The following is a 21,425-nucleotide window of genomic DNA, read 5'->3' as shown; positions in this document are numbered from 1 at the left end:
CATAAAGGAAATGTGGTACATACACACCATGGAATATTATTCAGCCATGAAAAAGAAGGCAATCCTGCCATTTGTGACAGGATGGATGAACCTTGAGGACATGATGCTAAGAGAAATAAGCCCAACAGAGACAAATACCATATAATCGTCCTTAAATGTGGTGCTATGGGACTCCCGAGGCTAAGTCACAAAAAGCTCCTCTTGGAATGTTGGCTCTCTGCTGCCTTCCTGCCTGGACACTCCTTCTCGGGCAAAGCCCCCCACACTGTGAGGGAGCCTGAGCCCATGTGGACACCACGCGGGCTGCTGCGGTCCACGGTCCCCCCCCTTCCCAGTGCAGGCAGGCATCGAGCCTACCACAAAAGTCACCAGTGTCACTCCACTAGGTGGGGCAAGGAAGAGCCACGCCCACGGGTTCTGCAAGCACGATACTGTGGTGGTGGTTTTATTCCACTACATTTGTGGTGGCTTATTGTACATTCCAGACCCCCCAGCCTTCCCCCCCACATCCTCAGTCAAATCTAGAGTAGACTGCAAAGAAGCCTCCTTTCCTGTGGCTCTCAACTCTGCAGAAAGCACCAGACTGCAGGGAAGGCAGCATTGAACAAAGCCCCTTGTGACTTCCCATCCGGCCGGCCTGCCTGCCCCTCCCTGTTCTCCCCACTTACTCCTCCCTGTCCCCCCATACACGCCAGGCATGGTCCCGCCACAGGACTCTGCCCACATGCTCGGGAGGACTCCTTCCCCCATAGCCCCATTCCACTGTCTCTCAGCTCCTTTCAGTCCTCACTCACGACCATCTCTGTGGCTGTCCTCTCTCAAAGAGCAAAGCCCCCGCCTGGCCTCCACTCTCCTTTCCTACCTCATTTTCCTCCCGTGTCATCAGTGCCTAAATACTTCGATGTTACTTGCCCATGTTGTTGATGTTCTGTGTCCCCTGGAGAGGGTGAGTTCGGTGTGGGGGGATGCACCCCCAGGGCCTGGGAGGGCCTGGCACAAGGACAGCAGCCAGCTAATAAATACTCATCAAATAAATACATGAATACTATGGAACCAAGTGTCGGTTTTGCTGTTATCCTTAGAAACAAACAAATACGTGCCTGTCACAGTCCGTAGTTCTTAGATGAGTGAGTGAAAGACAAGAACAATGGACAGCCTTTAGAAAATACGACGAGTGTCATCCTCCCCCACAGCCTTCCATGGAGGCTGCCCTGCCTGCCTCTCTCCTCTGCTAAACCAAAGGGACCCCCCCCCCCAAAGTCTCCCTCATGTCTGTGCTGCCTGCCTGCTAAGCCCTGTGCCTCCTTCTCTTTCATTGACCTCTTTATGAACTTGCATCCTGCTGGTCTCTCAAGGTCTAACTCAGGTACCACCTCTCCCAGCTGGAGCACCTTTGACCTGGGAATTCCACCTGAACCAGTCTATAGCGCTTCTCACCGGTACCTGGGTTCCTGGGAGCCTGTCTCCTCCCTCCCTTCCCCCATCCTAGGTCCCCAGGAGGAGGGGGCTGCATACACCACCCCTTGCCCCTGGGCAGCCTCAGGTACAGATGGGGTATGGGAGCTGGGGGCCATGGTGGGAGGAAGGGGTGGGAGAGGAGGTCGGGAGAACACCATGCTCAGACTCACAATGGCCAGAGTAGTGGCGGAGCCAACTGACACAACCCTGATGACAGTAGAAAGAACATAGGTCTTGGAGTCAGAGACTCTGGGCTCATCTCCTGGGTGAGTCTCCCTAGAAATGCATTTAGCTTCCCCAAGCTTTTATTCACCTATAAAAATGCTTATACTGCAACGATATTTTGCAAAAATGACAGAATGTCATTTTTAAGGGGGGGGGGGAAATGCGTATAACCTGAAAACACTATGCAAATAGGAACTGTTGGCAAAGGTTATTTGTTCTAACCATCGACAGAGAAATTAGCAAGGGTGCAGTTCAGATTCTGACCAGAGGGTGGCAGAAACAGGCAGGGACTTTGCCTCAAGGTCCTTCGAAATCAAGCAGCCCTAGAAGCCTCCGGAAGGGGGTGGATTTACTGGGTTGCCCTGAGGTGATGGTTCTCTTTCCTGCAGCTGACCCTGAAGCAATTAGCCCCTCTCCCGGTGTGGGATCTGGCCAAGGCTGAACTCAATCCCAGAAACCTGCCCTGGATGGTCTCCCCACGCGTTTCTCACAGCCACTCCCGCCCTGCTGGCACTGCTCAAACCCTTCCGGGGCGCAGTGTAGGTTTCTCATCAATGACTTGATCTGGCCCTCACCGCGACCTTTTGATCTAAGCTGAGCAGGCAGAGTGATGCCGCCTCCTGCACCTCACCATCTGAGACAGGATCCAGGCTCACACTTTGGAGATCGCACAGCTGGCAAGTGGGAAAAATTAGAAAGCAAACCTTACCCGCGGGTCTTCCAGCTGGAATTCCATCACACCAACACTTTCTTCACCTTCTCTGTTCAGTTGTCCCCACAACCAGCATTTATTGGGCTCTTGCTGTTTTTTGGAGCACTGCATGGGCTTTTGGCCACTTAAGCCACCTTGGACACCCCGCCTCCCCCAGCTCCATGCTGCTCCCACCAGGAGGCCTCAGTCTATTGTCTCTACTTCTCCTTGTGTCCGGCTCTTGTGTTCCCCACCTAGGCGCTCTGTCCCCCTGTGTCCCCTGCCTCACAGCTCCTTAGATCACAAGCTCCCAGGTCCTGCTGGCCTTCCAGCTAAATGACCCTGAGGACGAAAGAGGGGAAGGAAAGTTACAAAAGTCAAAAGCAGAGACAAGTAATCCATGCCTAAGAAATCTTATCAAGTTTCCTAGTTCCTGCTGGTCTAAAATCCCCGACTTGCTTGCTGGCGAGAATTCAGAGGCCCTGAGAGCTTTTCCTGGCTTATTTCTGAAGGTGAAGCTTCTCAAGTTTGTCCCCTGGCTTCTTCACTTAAGCAGGCCCCTCTATGAGGAACGTGGTGGCAAACAGGAAAGAAAACTGATGTTTGTTGAGGGTCTCTTTGGGGCCAGGCACCTCCCTGGATGCCAAACACGTCACCTCATTTGACTGTCAAATTGAGCTGGAGAATGAAGCTTTTGTCCTTTTACAAATGTGGAAACTGAGGTTTGGCGGCTCGAGCAGCACGCTTGGGTCCGTGTGTCTGATAGGTGGTGGGCTGGGTCCGCTTGGCTCAGAGTGCTCTTCTCTGCAATCACGTGATTACACGGTTGGCCACCGACCACCGGTACCCCTGCTCTAGAAGCCTTTACCCCCTGGGGGACTTCCAGGCGGGTGATTCTCATCTCAGGAACCCAGACTTCACACAGAAACTGTTTCCGTGGGCTGATTCTGTCCTCCCTGCTGTGTGGGCGGAAGACACAAAAAGATAAGAAAACTCAGTTTTCACCCTGGAGGAGGTAATACCTACCCGAGGACGAAGAGGCTCTCGGAGACGGGGGTCCCCCCCACGAATATGCCTCAGGGGCCTCCTTAGCGAGAACGCCCACTCAGTGCCCGCGGTGCTGACGCCGACGCTGGTTCTGACGTGACTGTCCAGATACGACCAAGCTGACATGGGCAGGTCCGGGCTGCCAACACACACGGGGTGTGGCCTTTTGTATCGTCCCTGAAGCCATGGCACCCTCGGGTTTTAGAACATGCTACATGCGGCCTCCTTTTCCACACCTCTCCCCTGAGCTTGCGGGAAGCTGTGAAGAGGGACAGTGGGAAGCACCAAAGGGAGGAGATTGAGGTCTCGAAGGAAGGCAGGACCAAACTGAGGGATCCCTAAGTCAAGGGAGGCCAAGGTGACGCTGAGGTCTCAGTAAGGAGCAGACAGAGTCCCAGAGGCTGGGGATTTGGCTGTTGACCTGCACCACCTGGGCGCAGGCCCCTCCACTGAAATGTGGAGGCCAGATCCCTCCCTGGGTTTCCTTCTTCTCTGAAGTCTGACAACTGACAACATTCAGCTGGGTGTGAACTGCCACAGAGTCACCACAGCCTGGATCTCACTGGTGTGTTACCTTGACCTGGAGAGAGGGCGGTGGGGGTCAGGGCCGGAGGCATGGCACTGGTCAGGCGTAGGAGTTGGTCCTAAAGCAACCTCTCAGAATGTTTTCTTCGTCTTCCTCCTGATCCGCTTCTTAGCATCTTCCCTTTAGTTGATTTCCTCAGGAGTATTAGCTGGGTAAGAAAAAGGGTCCATGAAGATAGAACGAGAGAAACCCCAGATGTCAGCGGGGATGGTGAAGGAGAAACCGGATTGAGTCATCGGCCAGGTTTTCCCGGAACCTCTCACTCGAAGACAGGGACCGAGCCCACCCATGGTGCTGGAACTCTTACCAAACTAGGAGTTCACTGAATCTCAAAGTCAAAAGCAATTTCAGTTGAAAAGCAATATCTGTTCAAGTGAGAAATATTAGAAGTACAACAACCAAGGTCCACAGAGTAATAGCCATGATGCCCCCACGCAGGGATCAACCCCTGGTGGACAGCCTTCCGAAACACAAACCCAATACACTTTGAGAAGCAGAAATGGGATCATATTGTTTATTGTGAACATCCCCCCCATATTCAGTTTGTCCACGTCATGAGTTGCTTAACCAACTTCCTCCTCTTGCATGTTTAAATCGCTTCCACTTTGACTTGTAAAAAGAATACTACGGTGTACAAATGTGGGTAAAATCATTGTTGTGGACTTGTTTGGTCAAAATATCAGTATTTTTGATGCTTTTGATTCAAACTGGCAAATTGGCCATTGGAAATTCTAGATCCGTCTGCATTTTTTCTGGTCATACACAAGGAGGTCTATTTTCACCATCATCAACACTGTACATTTCAATTTTTTAAAATGAAAGATGAAAATCTAAGTTAAAATGTACTTTTTAAATTATGAAATTGACTACTTTTTCATGGCCTTATTGTTCACTTGTATTTCTTCTTTTGTGAATTGTCCCTCTTATGACCTTGACCCATTTTTAACATCTTGTCTTTCTACATCTACCCAAAAAATTTAATTTTAAGGATATTAACCTGTGTCATACATCTTGCAATTCATTTGCCCCTTTTAGTCTTTTGTCCTTTAATGTTTCTTATGGGTTTTTATGTACAAAACTTTTAAACTTTACATAGTTCCGTCAATCCCTTCCTTTTTCGCGATTCTTGCCCTCGAAGCCATGCTCATTACCCAGAACTGAATGAGATGGGAGTGAAAATTATTGTTTCAAAAAGAAGAACGGAAAGCCGCTGTCCCTTTGCTCCATGAAAGAATAGGAAAAATGATCAGAAAAACGTGAGAAAGGAGGGGAGGGAACTGCTTTTAAAAGCTGAGGCAAGGGGGCGCCTGGGTGGCTCAGTCGTTAAGCATCTGCCTTCGGCGCAGGGCGTGATCCCGGCGTTCTGGGATCGAGCCCCACATCAGGCTCTTCCGCTATGAGCCTGCTTCTTCCTCTCCCACTCCCCGTGCTTGTGTTCCCTCTCTCTCTGGCTGTCTCTCTCTGTCAAATAAATAAATAAAAATCTTTAAAAAAAAAAAAAGCTGAGGCAAGTTACGCAATGGTCACTACGATGTGGTCCGGACCGGACCTGTCTGAAGTTGGGCGGGTAGCTAGAGGGCAGGCCACTTGCAAATGGGACGCTAGAGGCTAATGGCTTCTCAGACTCTGCTTACACTTTCAAAAACACACGCGTGTGTGCCTGAAGTATCCTTGATTTTAAAGAAATAAATAAAAACTTTTCATTGCAAAAAGAATGTGTTTGTTACCAGAATTTCTGACTTCACAGAAGCTGGTAATGTAAAAAGTGCAAATTTCAAATCAGCCTCCTGGAAATCTAAGTTTTGAAAGAAGAGCGCTGTTAAAAGTTCAGCATGAACCCTTCCAGACTTTTTTCCATGCATACACTAATTATAATATATATATATGTATGTATATATATATGTGTATATATATATACATATGTATATATATAATATATATATGTATGTATATATATGTATGTATATATATGCATATATACATATATATGTATATATATGTATATATGCATATATATACATACATATATATACATGGGCAAATGTGTGTGTGTATATATATATATATACACATATATATATACATACAAATATATATGGGCAAACCTATGTAGGTAGGCCTTCCATACTCAAAGATATGAAGATACATTTCCACGTGTGTTTTTTAGCACCATCCCAACACTTAAGGATGTAACACAACTATAGTTTATTTTTGCAGATGATACGCTTTAGGAATTTGTTACACAACCATGAAGTAAATATTCTATGTAGGTTTCCCTTTACCCAGTGGTTGAGATCCATTGCTTCGACTTAATTTTATTTCCTGGGCAACTTTCTGAGAGATAATATCCATACTTGTGCCTAAATTAAAAAAAAAAAAAGCAAGCAAGCATAATTTTTAAGATTTTTATTCACTCTATCCTAAAGAAGCACAAAACTGGACATTGACTTTGGAGGTCTGTCATTGGGTGTCCTTTTTTTCTGCGGCAGGCTCTCTCAGTGCATTTTTTTTTTTCTGTCCCTGAATCACAAATTTCTTTCCTCTTTCCCTCCGAGTCCTCTCTTACTTCCCCTTTTCTCTTTATCTCTTCCTTTCCTTAACCATCTGTGGTATTAACCATTGGAAATGCACTGGATGATTCGTTTTGGTTGCTTGATAGTATTCCACAGACTCCATGCATTTTTGTTTGTTTGGGAACAACTTTTTATTTACCTGAGTTTCAACAGAGTCGTAGCACGTGTGCCGAACATAAGATCTGGGGATTTCAAGCATTTACAGCTGAGACTCAACTTGTATTTCTTTTTAATCACAAAGAATTTTAGAACCTAAAGAACACTTGTTGAGGAAGAGAAAAAAATCCATTTTCCTAATTCTCTCACGTGTACACATTCTCCGATAGTTGTACTCACAGGATAAATATTTGTATGCTGCTCTTCTCTTATGAACATCTATTTCTGTGTGGTCTTGTGAGAGGCAGCATAGCAGAATGGATAGAAGCAGTCTGTATGGTTAAATTTGGCTCCTTGTTAACCAAAGAGGGATCCTGAGTGATTTAGCCTCTCAGTTTCTTTTCTCTTTGATGGGGGTAATAAAACCCACCCAAGGTTGTTGTGAGGATTCAAATGTGATAAGAAGACACCCATGCGTGATAAACACACCTGCTTTGATAAAGGAGCCCGTCAGCAGGGTTGGCTTGCTGTGAGCGCGTGCGCGAGCGTGAGTGTTTGTGTGTGTGTGTGTCTGTGTGTGTGTTTTATGCTACTGTAAAAGAAGCAAAAAAGAGGCACGTGGTTCAGCTCTTAGAGGGTGGATTCCACTGGTTTGTCTTCAGTTCCTTTTGCAGGAAGAGCTCAGAATCATAACAAGGAAACGAACCCCAAAGATGAGCTTCGCATGTCAAATCTTAGCCAGCTTCCTTCTGATTTTCATCGTTTCCACCAAAGGTAAGTTGGTGAGGGTCTCCATTGGAGACCCTAATGTGAGCATAGGAGTCAAAGAGGTCATAACCCAACTTTCTCTGGTGGTGAGTCTCGAGATCTCAGGAACTGTCTTGCTTTTTTATAGGTGCAGCCCCTGAAAACAATGTTGTCTGGGGTACCCTGGGTCATGACTTTGACCTGAACATTTCTGGTTTTCAAATAGATGATAATATAGACGATATACGATGGGAAAAAGACAAAACCATAGTTGCACGAGTCAAAAAGGGCAAGCTTAAAGATCTTAAAGATGAAAGATACAATGTATCAACAAATGGAGCTCTGAAAATTAAACATCTGGAGACAGAGGACAGTGATACATACAGGGTGGTTATATATAAGATCGATGGGAAGAACGTATTGGACAAAACATTTCAATTGAAGATTCAAGGTAAGTCTTCGTTCCCTAAACCCCTCTATCTCAGTCTGGGTGCTATTTAGCAAGTTGGGAAAGAGCATTTATAGAACAGCCCCAGCCTGACCTTGGCCGTGGGGAAGCCTTAAAGGAGAGCTGATGCATCTCTCCCAGCTCGGTGAAGGCTCCGTCCTGTGGAAGAGACGGAGTCTCCACGTGGGGAAGTACACGGCTGATAGAACCTCAATTCTCTTTGCCTAAAACGGTCTCTTCAGTGGTTATGGGGATGTGGACTGCGTATAGAACCTAGATTAAGGTGGCATCAATCGGGAGGAGAGGAACAGGTGGGCAGAAGAGAAAAGTGGTCATTTCAGGTGGACGATGAAGAGCAAGCTGTGTGTGGGGCAGACTCACCAGAGAACAGTGGGTCTTCCATTTTCAGAGACATTTCAAGCCAGGATGCTCTGAAAGAGTAGTTATATGGCAGGGAAGGGCTGGAAGTAATGAATTTAAAGATGAACAGCCCTTGTTTAAGATCTGCTTAACATCAGAGTGATCAAAAGCAGAAGATAATTTTTCTACAGCTGTAGAAAATATACCAGGTGTGGCTATATGTATGTGATGCCCTGGGAGAGCTGGAGTGCACCCTGAAGACGAGCCAGGGAGCTGCTGCTACAGTCCAAGTGAGGGGTTTGGGGGTGGGGTGCTGCTTGGGGATTCTGAACTCAGTCTGCCTGTTAGAGTCAACGGAGACACTAGGAAAAGTTACTGGGGCCAAGGTCCCAGCCCAGACCAATGGAATCAGAATTCCCTGTCATGGATCCTGGGCATCAGCAGGTGCTAAAGCTCCCCAGCTGAACCTAATGGGCAGCCAGATTTGAGGGCACCCAGAATCGATAAGGGGTGCCTGCAAAATGAGGAAGTAGAGTACGTGGAGGGTCCTGGGTGGAGAAAGGATGGGCAAGATGGCTTGGGTGCAGGAGACTAGGAAGAGAAAGTGAAATTGAAATGACATTGAAGTTGAAAGGGGTGATACTTGGCAAGGGGTGATAAGAAGTGAGAAAGGGAAGAAGCAACTGGCTTGGAGAGGAAGACAGGAACGCCCGCATGAGCACAAGCCAGAGATTCAGCGGGCAAATAAACCAGAATTTCTGTGCTTCACACAGGAAATGTGCAGAGGCAGGACCCCTTCTCCCTCCCCAGGATCACCCTCTAGCCCGGCTCTCAGCATGCGAGCCTGGCAGCAGCCCCCACTGCAGCAATCCCAGATGTGCCAGCTCCCTGCAAACGACAACTCTCCACACCCTCGTCCCCTACAACCTTGAATGGAGAGCACATTCCAGAAATAGGGTAGGACTGAGAATGGAGCTGGAAGGGGTCTCTGCTTTTGAGCTCCGGGAACCCAGATCTCATGACTCCTGTCCATATGGGCTCAAGTGTTCCCTTCTGAACACGAGCCTTGTGTTTGTGTCTTGTCTAGTGATGCAGTGATAACGGCTGTCCAGCTCGGTGTCAGGTTAAGGTTCCCAACAATCCCGAGAACTAGTTGTTATTATCCTCTTATTATCTATAGGGACACAGAAGCGACTTCCCCAAAATCTCACAGCTTGACAGGAGCAGAGTCAGGGTGCAAATCCAGGGCTTCTCTTAACAAGGATGGTGACAATCCCCCCCTTCCCCAAGCAGCTTTATTAAGAAAGAATTCCCATACCAGAAGTTCACCCACTTAAAGTGCACAATTCAATGGCTTCTGGTATATTCACAGACTTGCACGACTAGCACACAATTGACTTTAGAACATTTGCATTACCCCCACAATAAACCCCACATTCCTTGGCCAAAAAGCAGATCTTTCTGTGACACAACAGCCGCCTGCTGAGTGTGTGTCTGTGTGTGCGTGTCAGTGTCACACAGCATCTTAATTCAGCGTGTGGTCTGGTCCCCATTACTTGCCACATGGCTTTGGGTGAATTCTGTCTGCTCTGAGTCTGATCTTTGTAATAATGACTCCATGGGATATTCAATGAGACAACTAAGCAAAGGTGCCCTGCAGCACCTGGGACCCAGTACCCATTTGCAGAGTGCTAATGCCCTCCCCCATCCGTTTCTTCATGCTTCTCGTAGCTTCTGTCTCTGCACCCATATCTCCTTAGTGAGGGCACTGCTCCCCCTGGGTGAAGAGGCATTGGAAGCCCTCTTAGAAGCATGTGTTAGGGGGAGAATAAATCCTAGCAACCTAGAATGAAGGAGTTCTCATCGATGTGATGTGCCCCCACTTGGTCTAGCCATCTTCTTCCAGGAAGCCACCTTACAGAGGCGGCATTTCCAAAGACATGGCTTCAGGACCCTGCTCCTCACTGTGTGGTTTCTATTCGTGAAATACTGGAAAGGATTGCAAAGTCCCCAGCAGTTATAACCTTATTCATTAAATTAAGAGTACATCATTTAAAAAGATGGTAGAGAGGGATATTTACCGATGTTCCTAAAGGAAACAATTTCGTAATAGATCATCAGTAAGGAGAAAGAAGGCAGACTACAAAATCGTATGATCCAGTTTTAGTTTTTAAAACATTATTTATATAGGTATTCTGTATAGAAATCACCTGGTGAGGATATATGTAAAAATATTAATAATTATTGGCTCTGGATAGTAGAATTACATGTGATTTTTTAAAAAAGATTTTATTTATTTGACAGAGAGAGAGCACAAGCAGGGGGACAGGGAGAGGGACAAGCCGACTCCCTGCTGAGCAGGGAGCCCGATGTGGGGCTCTATCCCAGGACCCTGAGATCATGACCTGAGCCGAAAGCAGACACTTAACTGACTGAGCCACCCAGGCGCCCTTGCATGTGATTTTTAATCTTGAAATATTTTGCTGCATCCGATCAATTTTTACAATGATTGGATGTCACTGTTATAAATAGAAAAAAGATTTTTTCCATTTTGAAGAGGCAAGTAAACACTTTGATTTGACCCCTACTCTCTACACTGACTGCCATCTTCTTCATTCTGGGTCACACAGAATCTTGGGATGGGAAGAAAAGTGAATTTCCGCATGTGGATACACTAGGGCAGAAATGAAATCTGACGGGAAAGTTCGTGGAGAAAATACGTTGTCTGGGAAGCAGGGAGGGAGGGAGTCATTGGAAAAGAAGCCATCTGGCTGCATAACGAATGGAGAGAAATTGAGAGAGAAAGGTGGCAAGCCAGGGAGAGTAAGGGTGAGATCCAGAACAGAAGAGAAGAAAAAGGAGGAAGTCATGCTAGCTAAGAAGTGGTGGAGTTAGGATTTGGACCGGCCCCATCTGAAGCTAAGGGCTTTGTCTTTCATGCCACAGCCTTGGCATTTTATGTGTCAGAAAAAGAGAGGCAGGGAGTTGAGTTTATGATTATGAACGTAACAGCGGCCACCAATAATGTCAGTACCTAATGATTTGCCCAGGGCTCTGTCACATGTTGGCCCTGTTACGACAGGTGGGGCATGTCTTTCTTACCCGTCTCTTACAGATGAGGTCCAGTGAGGCGCAGTGAGGGACCAAGCAGCTTCGAGTGGGGAAAGGGGCTGGTGCCCACTCACCCCAGAGCTTGAGCTGCACACCCGGCCCTCTGCTCCCAGGACCAGTAGATGGGTGGGGGTGGGGTTTGTTTGTGATCGAGGTCCCAGGCCACACATGGAACAATGCCTCCAGGGTCGGGTTCCTGGCTGCTTTGAAGCATTACCCACCCCCACCCCCCATGTGTTAACTGTCTTACTCATGCTACTGAACTTGGTCTTGGAAGAGTGGGCTCCTCCCCGATCTGTCATTTATTAGTAGATGCCCTTAGTCCCCCATTTACCCTCTCAGGTCTTGGGTATGTCCTCTGTAAATGGCAAGAAAGCGTCCACCTCTTCTGTTTGTTAGGATTAAATGATATCATGTATGTGAAAACATTTTAAGGTATGAAATAGCACATAAACACACACACATGTATGTATTTCACTCATGTAATGTAGTTATGAACTTCACCAGAAAAAGATTTATGCCGAATGTCCTGTATAAAAAAAAGAAAATACAAATTATTTTCAAAAATAGCTAGTAGTCTTGGAAATTGTTCCTCGGTCCCAAACTAACTCCCTTCCCCCCTCTATTAATAACTGTGTCTATTAAAATCAGAAAATTGGCTAATACGAATTGGATCTTTTTTTTTTTTTCCAGAGGAGATCTCAACACTGGATATGTTCTGGAATTGTAGCAACAGAAACCTGACCTGTGAGATAAAGAATGGAACTAACCCTGAATTAATTCTGTATCTAGATGGAGCAGTATTAGGTAGGGCTGTATCTAAAACTATTTCTCAGAAGATCGCCCCAAAAAAGTGGACGACCAAACGGAGTATGTCATTCAACTGCACGGCAAAGAACGAAGTCAGCGAGCAAAGCAGAGGGATGACCATCAATTGTTCAGGTGCGTGGCGAGCGCCGGTCAGACATCCCGAGCTCTCTTGGCAAACACAGCCTGCCAGGTCCGGGGCAGAGACTCACTCCAGCGCCGGCTCCCCGGGCTGAGAGGCAGCCTTGGCTTACGGTGAGAACTGAAAACACACCTCCTTCCTCCTGGAAACCTCCAAGGGAAGCCTTGGAGGAGAGAGAAGGTGGTGTTCTATGGTTACCCATCGTGGGCATCCTTCCGCAGAGCACAGTGTAACCCCAGGCAATTACAAAGATCCTCTTTTTTTTTTTTTTAAAGATTTTATTTATTTATTTGACAGAGATAGAGACAGCCAGCGAGAGAGGGAGCACAAGCTGGGGGAGTGGGAGAGGAAGAAGCAGGCTCATAGTGGAGGAGCCTGATGTGGGGCTCGATCCCATAACGCCGGGATCACGCCCTGAGCCGAAGGCAGACACTTAACCACTGTGCCACCCAGGCGCCCTCAAAGATCCTCTTCTGAGAGAAAGAATTGCCAAATTGAAAAGGTGGAAGGAGCCGTAGAGGTTATCTCGTGCAAACCCCCATTTCCTAGAAAGGCCAACTGATTTGCCCGAGGTCCCTCAGCTAGTCAGTGACCAGGATTGTTACTCCCGGGGTAATGATGGAGAAGGGAGCAAAAAAGATTACTTTCTGGACTGGAAATGGGCAGTACCTTCTATCAGGAGCCAAGGTAGAAATCCAGAAGTTGGGGGCATGGAGAGAGGATGAGCTCAAGGCCAGGAAGGACAGTGGACATGGTGAGGAAATGTTTCTTCTGCCATAGAGCTGACAGCCCCGCATCAGGAAGTCCTGAAACCCCAGGAGTGTGAGCTCTTCCCTCAGAGTCCCTGCTTGACATGACTCCAGGAAGTAATGTTTGAGAGGCAGCCTGCTGTAGGGGGAGCTCTGGGAACCAGAGGCCTGGGCTTCTAGTTCCCATCTGTCCAAATTCAGTGGGATTACCTTGTCAGAGTTCCTTCGCCTCTCTGGGCTTCAGCCTCCTGGTCCACAAAGAGAACGAGCCCCATAATCCCTCAGTTTCCTCATTTGAATCTCTGTGATTACCTTTTCCCGTGCTGTCTGCTTAACCCCTCTGAAGGGAGACTGAACACAGAAAAGTAGTTCCTTGGCCAGAGGCCCTGAGATTCTATGGGGACTATGGCTGGTGAGTTACCTCAGGAAACAGCCCTGAGCTGGCATGAAGTTAGACGTGAGGCTTTCTTATATACGTGTTGAAGGAGTTATCTGCCAGGCATAACAAATGACATTTGTTTGTGGCTTGAAACACCGGTGACTTGCTCACAGTGTCTGTGAGTCATGAGTCTGGGAGTGTCTTAGCTGGGTGGTTGTGGCTCTTACATGCGGCTGCGGTCAGGACACCGGCCGGGACCACAGTCAGGTGGGCTGGGTCCAGGCTCTGCTGGGGGAGGACCCACATCAGGCCTTGCTCATGGGGACTGTTGGGCTGCCTCACAATATGGCTACTGGCTGCCCTCAGGCGCAGGCTAAGAGAGAGCAAGAGTGAGTGCCCAACGCAAATGCCAGGATCTGTCCGTAACTTAGTCTCAGGGGTACTAGCCCATCACTTCTGCCATATTCTGGTTTTCAGAAGCCACCCAGTAAGCCCAGCCTGCATGTATAGGAGGGGATCACACAAAGATGGGAAGACCAGGGGGCGGGGGGCTTTGGGGACCGTCATAGAGGCTGCCAACCACACGCTTAGATGGGCATCACTTCACCCTCATCGGTCCACCAGCCATGACTCCACAGCCCCCATCGCGAAGGCACAGTGAGCGAAGCTGCCCTCCTTGACTTCACGACCTCTTTTCCCCCTTCTGGGAAAGACGTACTTCTACTAAAAATTATTCATTGTTTATCTGAAATTCAAATGTAACTGTATTTCCTGTGGTTTATCTGGCAGCCGTGTTCTTCATGTTTATTCTAACCAGATCCTGCCAGTGTAGAAAAGTGTGTGCATCGGGGATGGAGGGAGTCAGCAAGGGCCTCAGGAGAAGCCAAGGTCCGAAGGTAGAACATTCACGTCCCTTACCCAGTGGTGCAGGTCTAGAAAAGGGCCATGGAAGAGATGGACAGGATCCCCGGGGGGAGGTGGGGGAGGGGCAGGTGCTCTTGAAGACCCTCCAAGGGATCACCTTCAAGGTTCGAGCCAGAGAGGGGCATGGAAAGGACTATTGATTTGGCTCAGCAAAAAGCGACCATATACTCGAACACGGAGGGAGAAGGTTTGGATGCAGAAGGACTGCCTCTCATGAACTTAGGGGGACATCATCTCCACGAGGGCATGTGGGAAGCGGTATGCTTGGGTTTAGAGACGGTGAGGACGTGGTTTTGAATGATGGAGCCCCAGCTGCCTCTGTGGCAAGCTGGAATGTTCCCTGCCGAGAGCACCCCAGGTGACTCGGAGGGCCCTGCTGGACAGATCTGTGAATGGACAGTGTGAGGCGTGCCTCCATTTCCATGAGTGCCCCAGAGAGAGGTGTGGGACACCCCGTGTGAGAAGCTGAGTGGTGGCTGCATGGCTCAGCCCGTGCTCCCTGACCTGTTCCCACTGGGTCAGACCCTGGGAGGGTCAGCCGGAGAGGGACTCCAGCAGCCCCTGGCTCCAGCCCGTGGAGCCTTCAAGGACCCCAATGCTTTCTTGGTCTCATGGAATGTTCCAATGGAAGCACCTCTGTCCGCAGAGCAGGGGAGGCTGTGTGACCGGCAGGCCGAGAGTGGGGCAGAGAGGAAAGAAAGCATTAACTGACTGTTGCTGTCAGAAAATCTCTTCAGTTTAGTTTCTGGTCCTCTGGCTTTCTCCCAGGGCTCATCCTGGGCTTCACATGTAACAGGGTCTTCCTAGGGATGCTGGAAAAGGGTTCCCTTGTGATGCTGGCCGAGCTCCACTTTGTCCTCCAGATGCACGAGTCTCCTGACACCCGGCCCCAGCTACGGCCTCTCTAACTGCCCTCGACTCACCATGGGCAGGCGGCCCAGTCCCTGTCGTGGGGACACAGCTCCCAGAAACGCCAGCGCACAGAGCTCTGCTAAGAGCCAGACCTCGCCTCTGTGTGTTGTTTTACAGTTTACAAAGCACTTTCACATCCATTATCTGATTGACCTCCAACAGCCACCCTGTGATGTAAGTTTCATTATCTCCTTCTCATGCCGAATGGAACAGGCTCAGAGAGGTGCAGTAGTTTGCCCAAGGTCACACAACTCTTGCCTAGAAGAGTCTGGATTCAAACCCATTTCTCTGAACACTGAGCAGTTATCCTCATTGCGTTGTGGCGACTGAAGGTCTGCGAGCTGAAGATCAAATCCACCGCTGCCGCTAACTCACTGCACGTCTGAGTTTCTCTCATAGGCCAGGGAAAATCTGGGAGGGGGAGCTGACCGGTGGGCTGGACAAGTGAAGCATTCACCCTGAGTGGAAACCGCCTGGTCAAGACAAAAACAAGACAAAACAACCCCACCTGATGTAGGAGGGCAGCCAGAGAAGAGGGTGGATTCATAGAGCAGAAACATGGACGCAAGGGGCTGCTTAAAGGCCCCACTCAGGAACAGACTTTGTGGCCTCAGGCAACCCATCCTCCCTCTCTGGGCCTGTGAAACTAGAAGGGACCCTACATTGTCTCCAGACTCCTTCTCAGAGCTATACTTCTGTGACTTGCTCCTTGACTGGGGAGGGGGTGGGGGGCGGCACGTGAAGAATTCGGCATTTCTTGTGCAGAGCAGCAGTCCCCCCAGGAGCCATCTGGGGGGCTTATCCAGAGATTGACACAACCGACAGCCTCCACGAGCTCGGCTTTTCTGAGGTTGAAAAGCCCCACGAGGCTCTTCTATCTGCTTCATGCAGGGGTCCTTGGCCAGAGCCATGAAATGACCCCTCGGCCCAGGACCCCTCGCCTGCATCCATTTCTGTTCCTTTTGCAGAGAAGGGTCTGGACATCTATCTCATTGCTGGCATTTGTGGAGGAGGCGTCATCTTCATTAGCTTTATGACACTACTCATCTTCTACATCAACAAGAGAAAAAGACAGAACAGTAGGAAACATGGTAAGCTCCCCTGCTTCTGTGCCCCCACAGGCCCCGGGCAAAATCCCCGTGGAAACAACTCATGAGGATGACACTGAGTCTGGAAAGAGAACAGTGGAGACGGGGACTTTCAGAATGTCAGGGCTCTAACCGGTGGTTACAGGTTTTTCCATTCTCTGGTTAGCTGCATCTTTGAAAAACAAATTCTCAGTGGTGACAGTGGGAGAGCTTTGAGAAGCCGAATCCTGGTCGGGCCCTGGAGTCCACCGCCGAGGCTGACTCGGTGGAAGGCCTGCGTGGACATATTTTGAATGAGCCACACATCTCTACGTGGGTAGAATGATTAGCTTCAAAATATCATCTCCATGAACAAACATCTCGTCCTCTGTGGAGGCAGGGGGTGGAGGGCAGTGAGGTATGTTCAGAACCACGCTCGTAGAACACAGGTGAAACTTCAGGGACCCGCAGGACACATGGGGTCTAAAACCAGGGAGTTATACCCTCTTTTCCAATTTGTGGTTCAGAGGGGATATGCTAGTGCTGGGACTGGTTTTCCTCAAATCAGGCCTGTCCAACAACCCAGCAAGAATGGAAGGGTTATGCTCGTAAGTGGGGAGCTGGCTCAAGGAGCACAGGCCACCCAAGGCAGTGAGTTGAGATAATGGCATATGAGGTATCTCTGCGGGCTCTGGGGGTGCTGGGACCCCATGCTGCAGGTGAGTCCAGCAAGTGTATCCAGCCCACAACAAGACACGCAGCCAGGTAAGCAGGCTCCTCGGGTTTGGTGCAATCTGACATTTACAGTAGGACTGAGTCCTCTCACTCTGGGTCTCCCCAGAGAGGGCCCGGCTGCCCACGCCCGTGGCCTGGAGCACACCCAAACAAGGACCTGGGCTGAACCTGCCCAGGCAGGGGTGGCCTTGGGCCCCCTTTGGACTTGGCTTCCTTACTTAAGACTTCTTACCTTGGGTCCCTTTCAGGCCACTGCCCCCAGCGTGGTGCCATGTTTCCACCGCCATCTTTCCAGCACTCTTTGCCTGCATGGAGCAGAATTGCTTGCTGAGTCCCATAGGCATCATGGCTCTCTCACGTCTGTGCCCTGCTCAGGCTGTTTTCTGTCTAAGTCCCCCTGCAAAGGCCCTTTCTCCATTGCTGGATGGTCAAAGATCGCATAGTCCTCCAAGGTGGGCCTCACATGCCAGCCCATGACGAGGCAATCCCTGCTTTCTACACGGTAGTTCATGTTGACAACGCAGTCCCTTGGGCCAGGCACTAACCTCTCTAATATAATGCTTTGCATTCATTATTGTATCCAACTTCCCGAGTGATCTTATGAGATAGATAATATTTATGCAGATGACAAAATTTAAGCTCAGCGAGGTTAAATGATTTCCCCCAAATATTATGGCCAGTGGGCTGAGTCAGGACTAGGGTGATACAAGCAAGGGGTTCTGTGCAATTTAAGGAGACCGTCACCTTCAGGGTTCCTGCCACCACCCCCCACCCCCGCCCTTGCTCAACCCCGAGAGTGAGGGCTCCTTCCATTCTATGCCCTGGTTGCCTTGCTCGCTTCACCCTGGCCTGGGCCCTGGGTGCCGAATCAGGAGGGGAGATTAGGGAGGACACTGACCCTGGAGGAATTCCCGGGAGCAGACATTTGGGCAGTGGCTACAGTGATGGGGGTGGGCACGCTGGGCCCCCCAGTCCTGCTTTGCCAGGCAGGCAGCTCAGAGCCACAGCTCACCTGTTTGTGCAAGGCAGCCTGGGGGCTCGGCCACTTGGCTGCACACGACTCCTCCCCCCAGAGCTCCTGGGACTCTGTCTGTAGCTGTCTGGTGGCTCTGGGCTCTTACCAGACACTGACATTGTGGTTTGCAGTCCTGGTTTGGGTCCCTTGATTTTAGGCTTCCCGAGGGCCAGCATCTTGTCCTGTCACCATATTCGATCTGAGCCATCGCTGCTACTTAGCAATGGCACCTAGAGCCAGAAGATGGGGAATATGTGTGTGAAGGACAAATGTACTAAATGGTGGGTGAACAGACTGCTGAGCCAACGGGCAGCCCGAGCTTGGATGAGAAAGGTCTCTCCAAAACCGCCCAGCTGGGAACAGGGCTCTGGCTGAAGTCCTCTCCACAGCCTCCGGGCTCGGCCTCAGCTGCCTCGGGCCACCAAAGATGGCACCGAGGACGTGTTCTTCTCTTTCCGTACCCTTTACCTTTTGTGCTTAGAGCACTCTGGCCCTTCCTGTGTCACATCCACGTCTTTGGAATCTGAGTCTTCACGTTGAAAGCTGCCTGAGGCCAGGATTTCCAGCCCTCAGGGGAGGTTGTTCCCCTGCCATCCTCACCGGAAGTTACAGGGCCATGCTCAGATGGGACCAGGGCTTCCTAAGCTGGACATGCCCATGTCAACGTGAAGGGCCATTCCCTGGCCCCAGGAGAATGTTCCCTTCCTAGCTCCCTCAGGAGCCCTGCAAGGATGGCTTTGGACAGAGGGACTGGGACACCGCCCTTGTAGCCCAGAGAAGGCTGAGGGCCAGAGGGGCCCTTCAGGCCTGGAGAAGCTGAGCCTCCTCGCAGTTTCCCTGTGTGGTTTTAAAACAGCAGGAACACCCACATTATTGGGAGTCGTGGGCCTGTCTCCACGGACTGCTGTCACACATCATGGAAAATCCCACAGGGCTGATAGGACGAGAAACCCTTGTCCCTCCAAGCCCAAGAGAATGGGGCTGGCTTATGAATTTCCGAGAAACTAGTAAGTTTCTGCGGACTAAAAGGCCCCTTGCATGTCTTCCAACCCCTCACCAGAATGTGGGCTTCCTTAGAGCGAGAACGGGACGAAAGGCAGAGCTAACAGGGAAACCCACCTGAAGAAAGGTGGTTGCTAACGTCCCCTCTGACGATGAATCTCCTGTCCTAAGGGCTCTAACCACCAGGTGCTCTCAGGGCACGGTCTCTAGGGTCACCCAGAGGCAGGGCTCTGAGGTCTGAGTGCCCTCTCCACGCCCAGGACACCCAGGCACCAAGCCCTCTACCTGCTTCTTTGCTTCGGGCTCCCTGAGTTCCCGAAAGCCCTGGGCTCTCACTCTCCCCTGCTGGTGGGCGTTTCTGTGTCTGCTACAGGGCCTGGAAATTTTAGAGGGTAGAGGTGGCTTCTGCCTCCTCACTGCACGCCCCAAACAGCTAGCGTGACTTCTCGCATGCAAGCGCTATGCTCGATAAATAGCGGATCCTGTCTCACCAGGAGAGCTCTGGTTAGCAGACCCTCTCTCACCAGGAGAGCTCTCAGAGGTTTTCTTTTTGCAGATGAGGAGCTTGAGATAAGAGCACGCCGAGCAACCGCCAAGGAAAGGCACCGGAAGCCCCGCCAGGGTCCAGGACCAGCTCCTCAAAACCCAGCTGTGTCCCAACCTCCTCCACCACCTAGTCATCGGCTCCAGGCCCCCTGTCATCGGCCCCCGCCTCCTAGCCACCGTGTCCAGCACCATCCGCAGAAGAAGGCTCCTCCTCCATCGGCCGCACAAGTTCACCAGCAGAAAGGTCCTCCCCTCCCTAGGCCTCGAGTTCAACCAAAACCTCCCCATGGGGCCACTGAGAACTCCTAACTCTGTCTCCTGATGTGGTCGTCCCCTTTCTCTAATTGTTCTTTCCCATCAAGGCACAGTGGGGTTTCTCCACTCGGGGGGTCCGCACCTCTGCTTTCATGCAGTGCGTTCTGCAAGTTAAGATCATCACCTCCTGGGCCGGGGGCCATGGCCACGTCTGCATCTCCTAGCTCCTTCAAGTGCCCTAGCACCTGGAGCCCCTGGCCTCCTCCCAGATCCTTGTCACGCCAGAAAGGGCTAGCCATCCAAGTGCCAGCATCAGGATGATGGGCCACCGGGCACAAAGTTCTAGAGCTCTCCTCGCCTCCCCTTCCGATCACACGCAGACATGAGTTGTCTCGCCGCACCTGTGCCTCGCTGCAAGCGGCTACCTGCTCAGGAGACCCTCGAGTTTCTGACGTGCCTGGTGGACACTTGCCCACCATCTTGGGAGTAGAAGTGAAATAAAAGCTTTGATTTGACCCAGTGTCTGCTCATTGTAGAAAGAAACCCAGCATCGAGCTGCTGGATGAGAAAGAGGCTGGGTGGTGTGACAGCAGTATCTAATTTGGTCACCCCAATTCACCTGGACCACTGAATCCCCTCCCCCACCCCAGAGCAACCAGAACATGCTCCCCAGGTCTCAGATGTAAAGCTCGCCCAACAAGCTATTTGTAGATTTGTCTAATGAATTGAAACCTCTATGTGCAAACTGTGACAAAGAGGCACCAGCAAACGTAATTGCTCGGGTCTCACTTCTTTGACTGTTCAGACACGGTCACAGTGATCTGCAGAATCATCCTCGAAAAGAAAGGAATCTGTGATTCCTGGAGGTTCCAGGAGCCTATCAAACAACACGGAAGGGCAGGCTGAGAGCCCCCTCACGGGCATCAAATCCCCAGTGTCTTCAGTGGCCATTAGGCACAGATCATCGCCCACCCCCAGCCAGCAGCCACGCTAGCTGAACTGGGGGAAGTGGAAAGAAAAACAAAACAGTTTTCAGTTAAGGTTTGAAACAATAGGCGGTGAGCAGGCACCTGCTTTGAAATGTTTGGTGCCATGTTTGTGGTCCCGTCCGCCCTCCTTCTCCTGGCTTCTTAGACTTGCTAAACCTTGTCAAGATCTGGCAGGAAGCTCTGAGGTCTAAACCACAACATCTATGTATGCTCAGGACTTCCTGTGAGAGCTCACTGAGGGCGGAACCGTGCCTGCCTCTGAACCCCTGGGTCTATTGTGTTAGTACCCAGAGTTAATTATTAAGGATGAACATGAATGAGGGCCCGCAGGCTCCTGAAATTCAAACACGAAATCCGGCCAAGTAACAGTCATCACAGGACCCACCTGGTGGGAGACATGAAGGTCTTGGCACTGCCCCTTCTCCTTCCTCCCAGTGGTCCTTAACGATGCCATCAGCCATCCTGCCAGCATGGCTCATCCCAATGCCCTTCATGAAGCCTTCCCTGGCCTTTCCAGGCCAGGCTCTGCCTTTCTTTTGAAATCCTGAGTGCAGTTATATA

General features: G+C 50.1%; 1 protein-coding gene across 1 annotated transcript; it reads left to right on the top strand.

Moving 5' to 3' along the window:
* The first annotated feature begins 7,320 nt into the window (after positions 1–7,320).
* On the top strand, positions 7,321–20,390 carry CD2 (CD2 molecule). Its single transcript, XM_026483662.3, has 5 exons — positions 7,321–7,450; positions 7,572–7,874; positions 12,036–12,284; positions 16,224–16,346; positions 19,631–20,390. Exons 1-5 carry the CDS (start codon positions 7,390–7,392, stop codon positions 19,927–19,929), a joined length of 1,035 nt encoding a protein of 344 aa, XP_026339447.2. The 5' UTR covers positions 7,321–7,389; the 3' UTR covers positions 19,930–20,390.
* Positions 20,391–21,425: the final 1,035 nt, after the last annotated feature.

This window comes from Ursus arctos, unplaced genomic scaffold (assembly GCF_023065955.2).
Source record: "Ursus arctos isolate Adak ecotype North America unplaced genomic scaffold, UrsArc2.0 scaffold_12, whole genome shotgun sequence".
Lineage (NCBI taxonomy): Eukaryota > Metazoa > Chordata > Mammalia > Carnivora > Ursidae > Ursus > Ursus arctos.
Note: the sequence above shows the minus strand (reverse complement) of the source record. Positions and strands in the feature narration are given on the sequence as shown.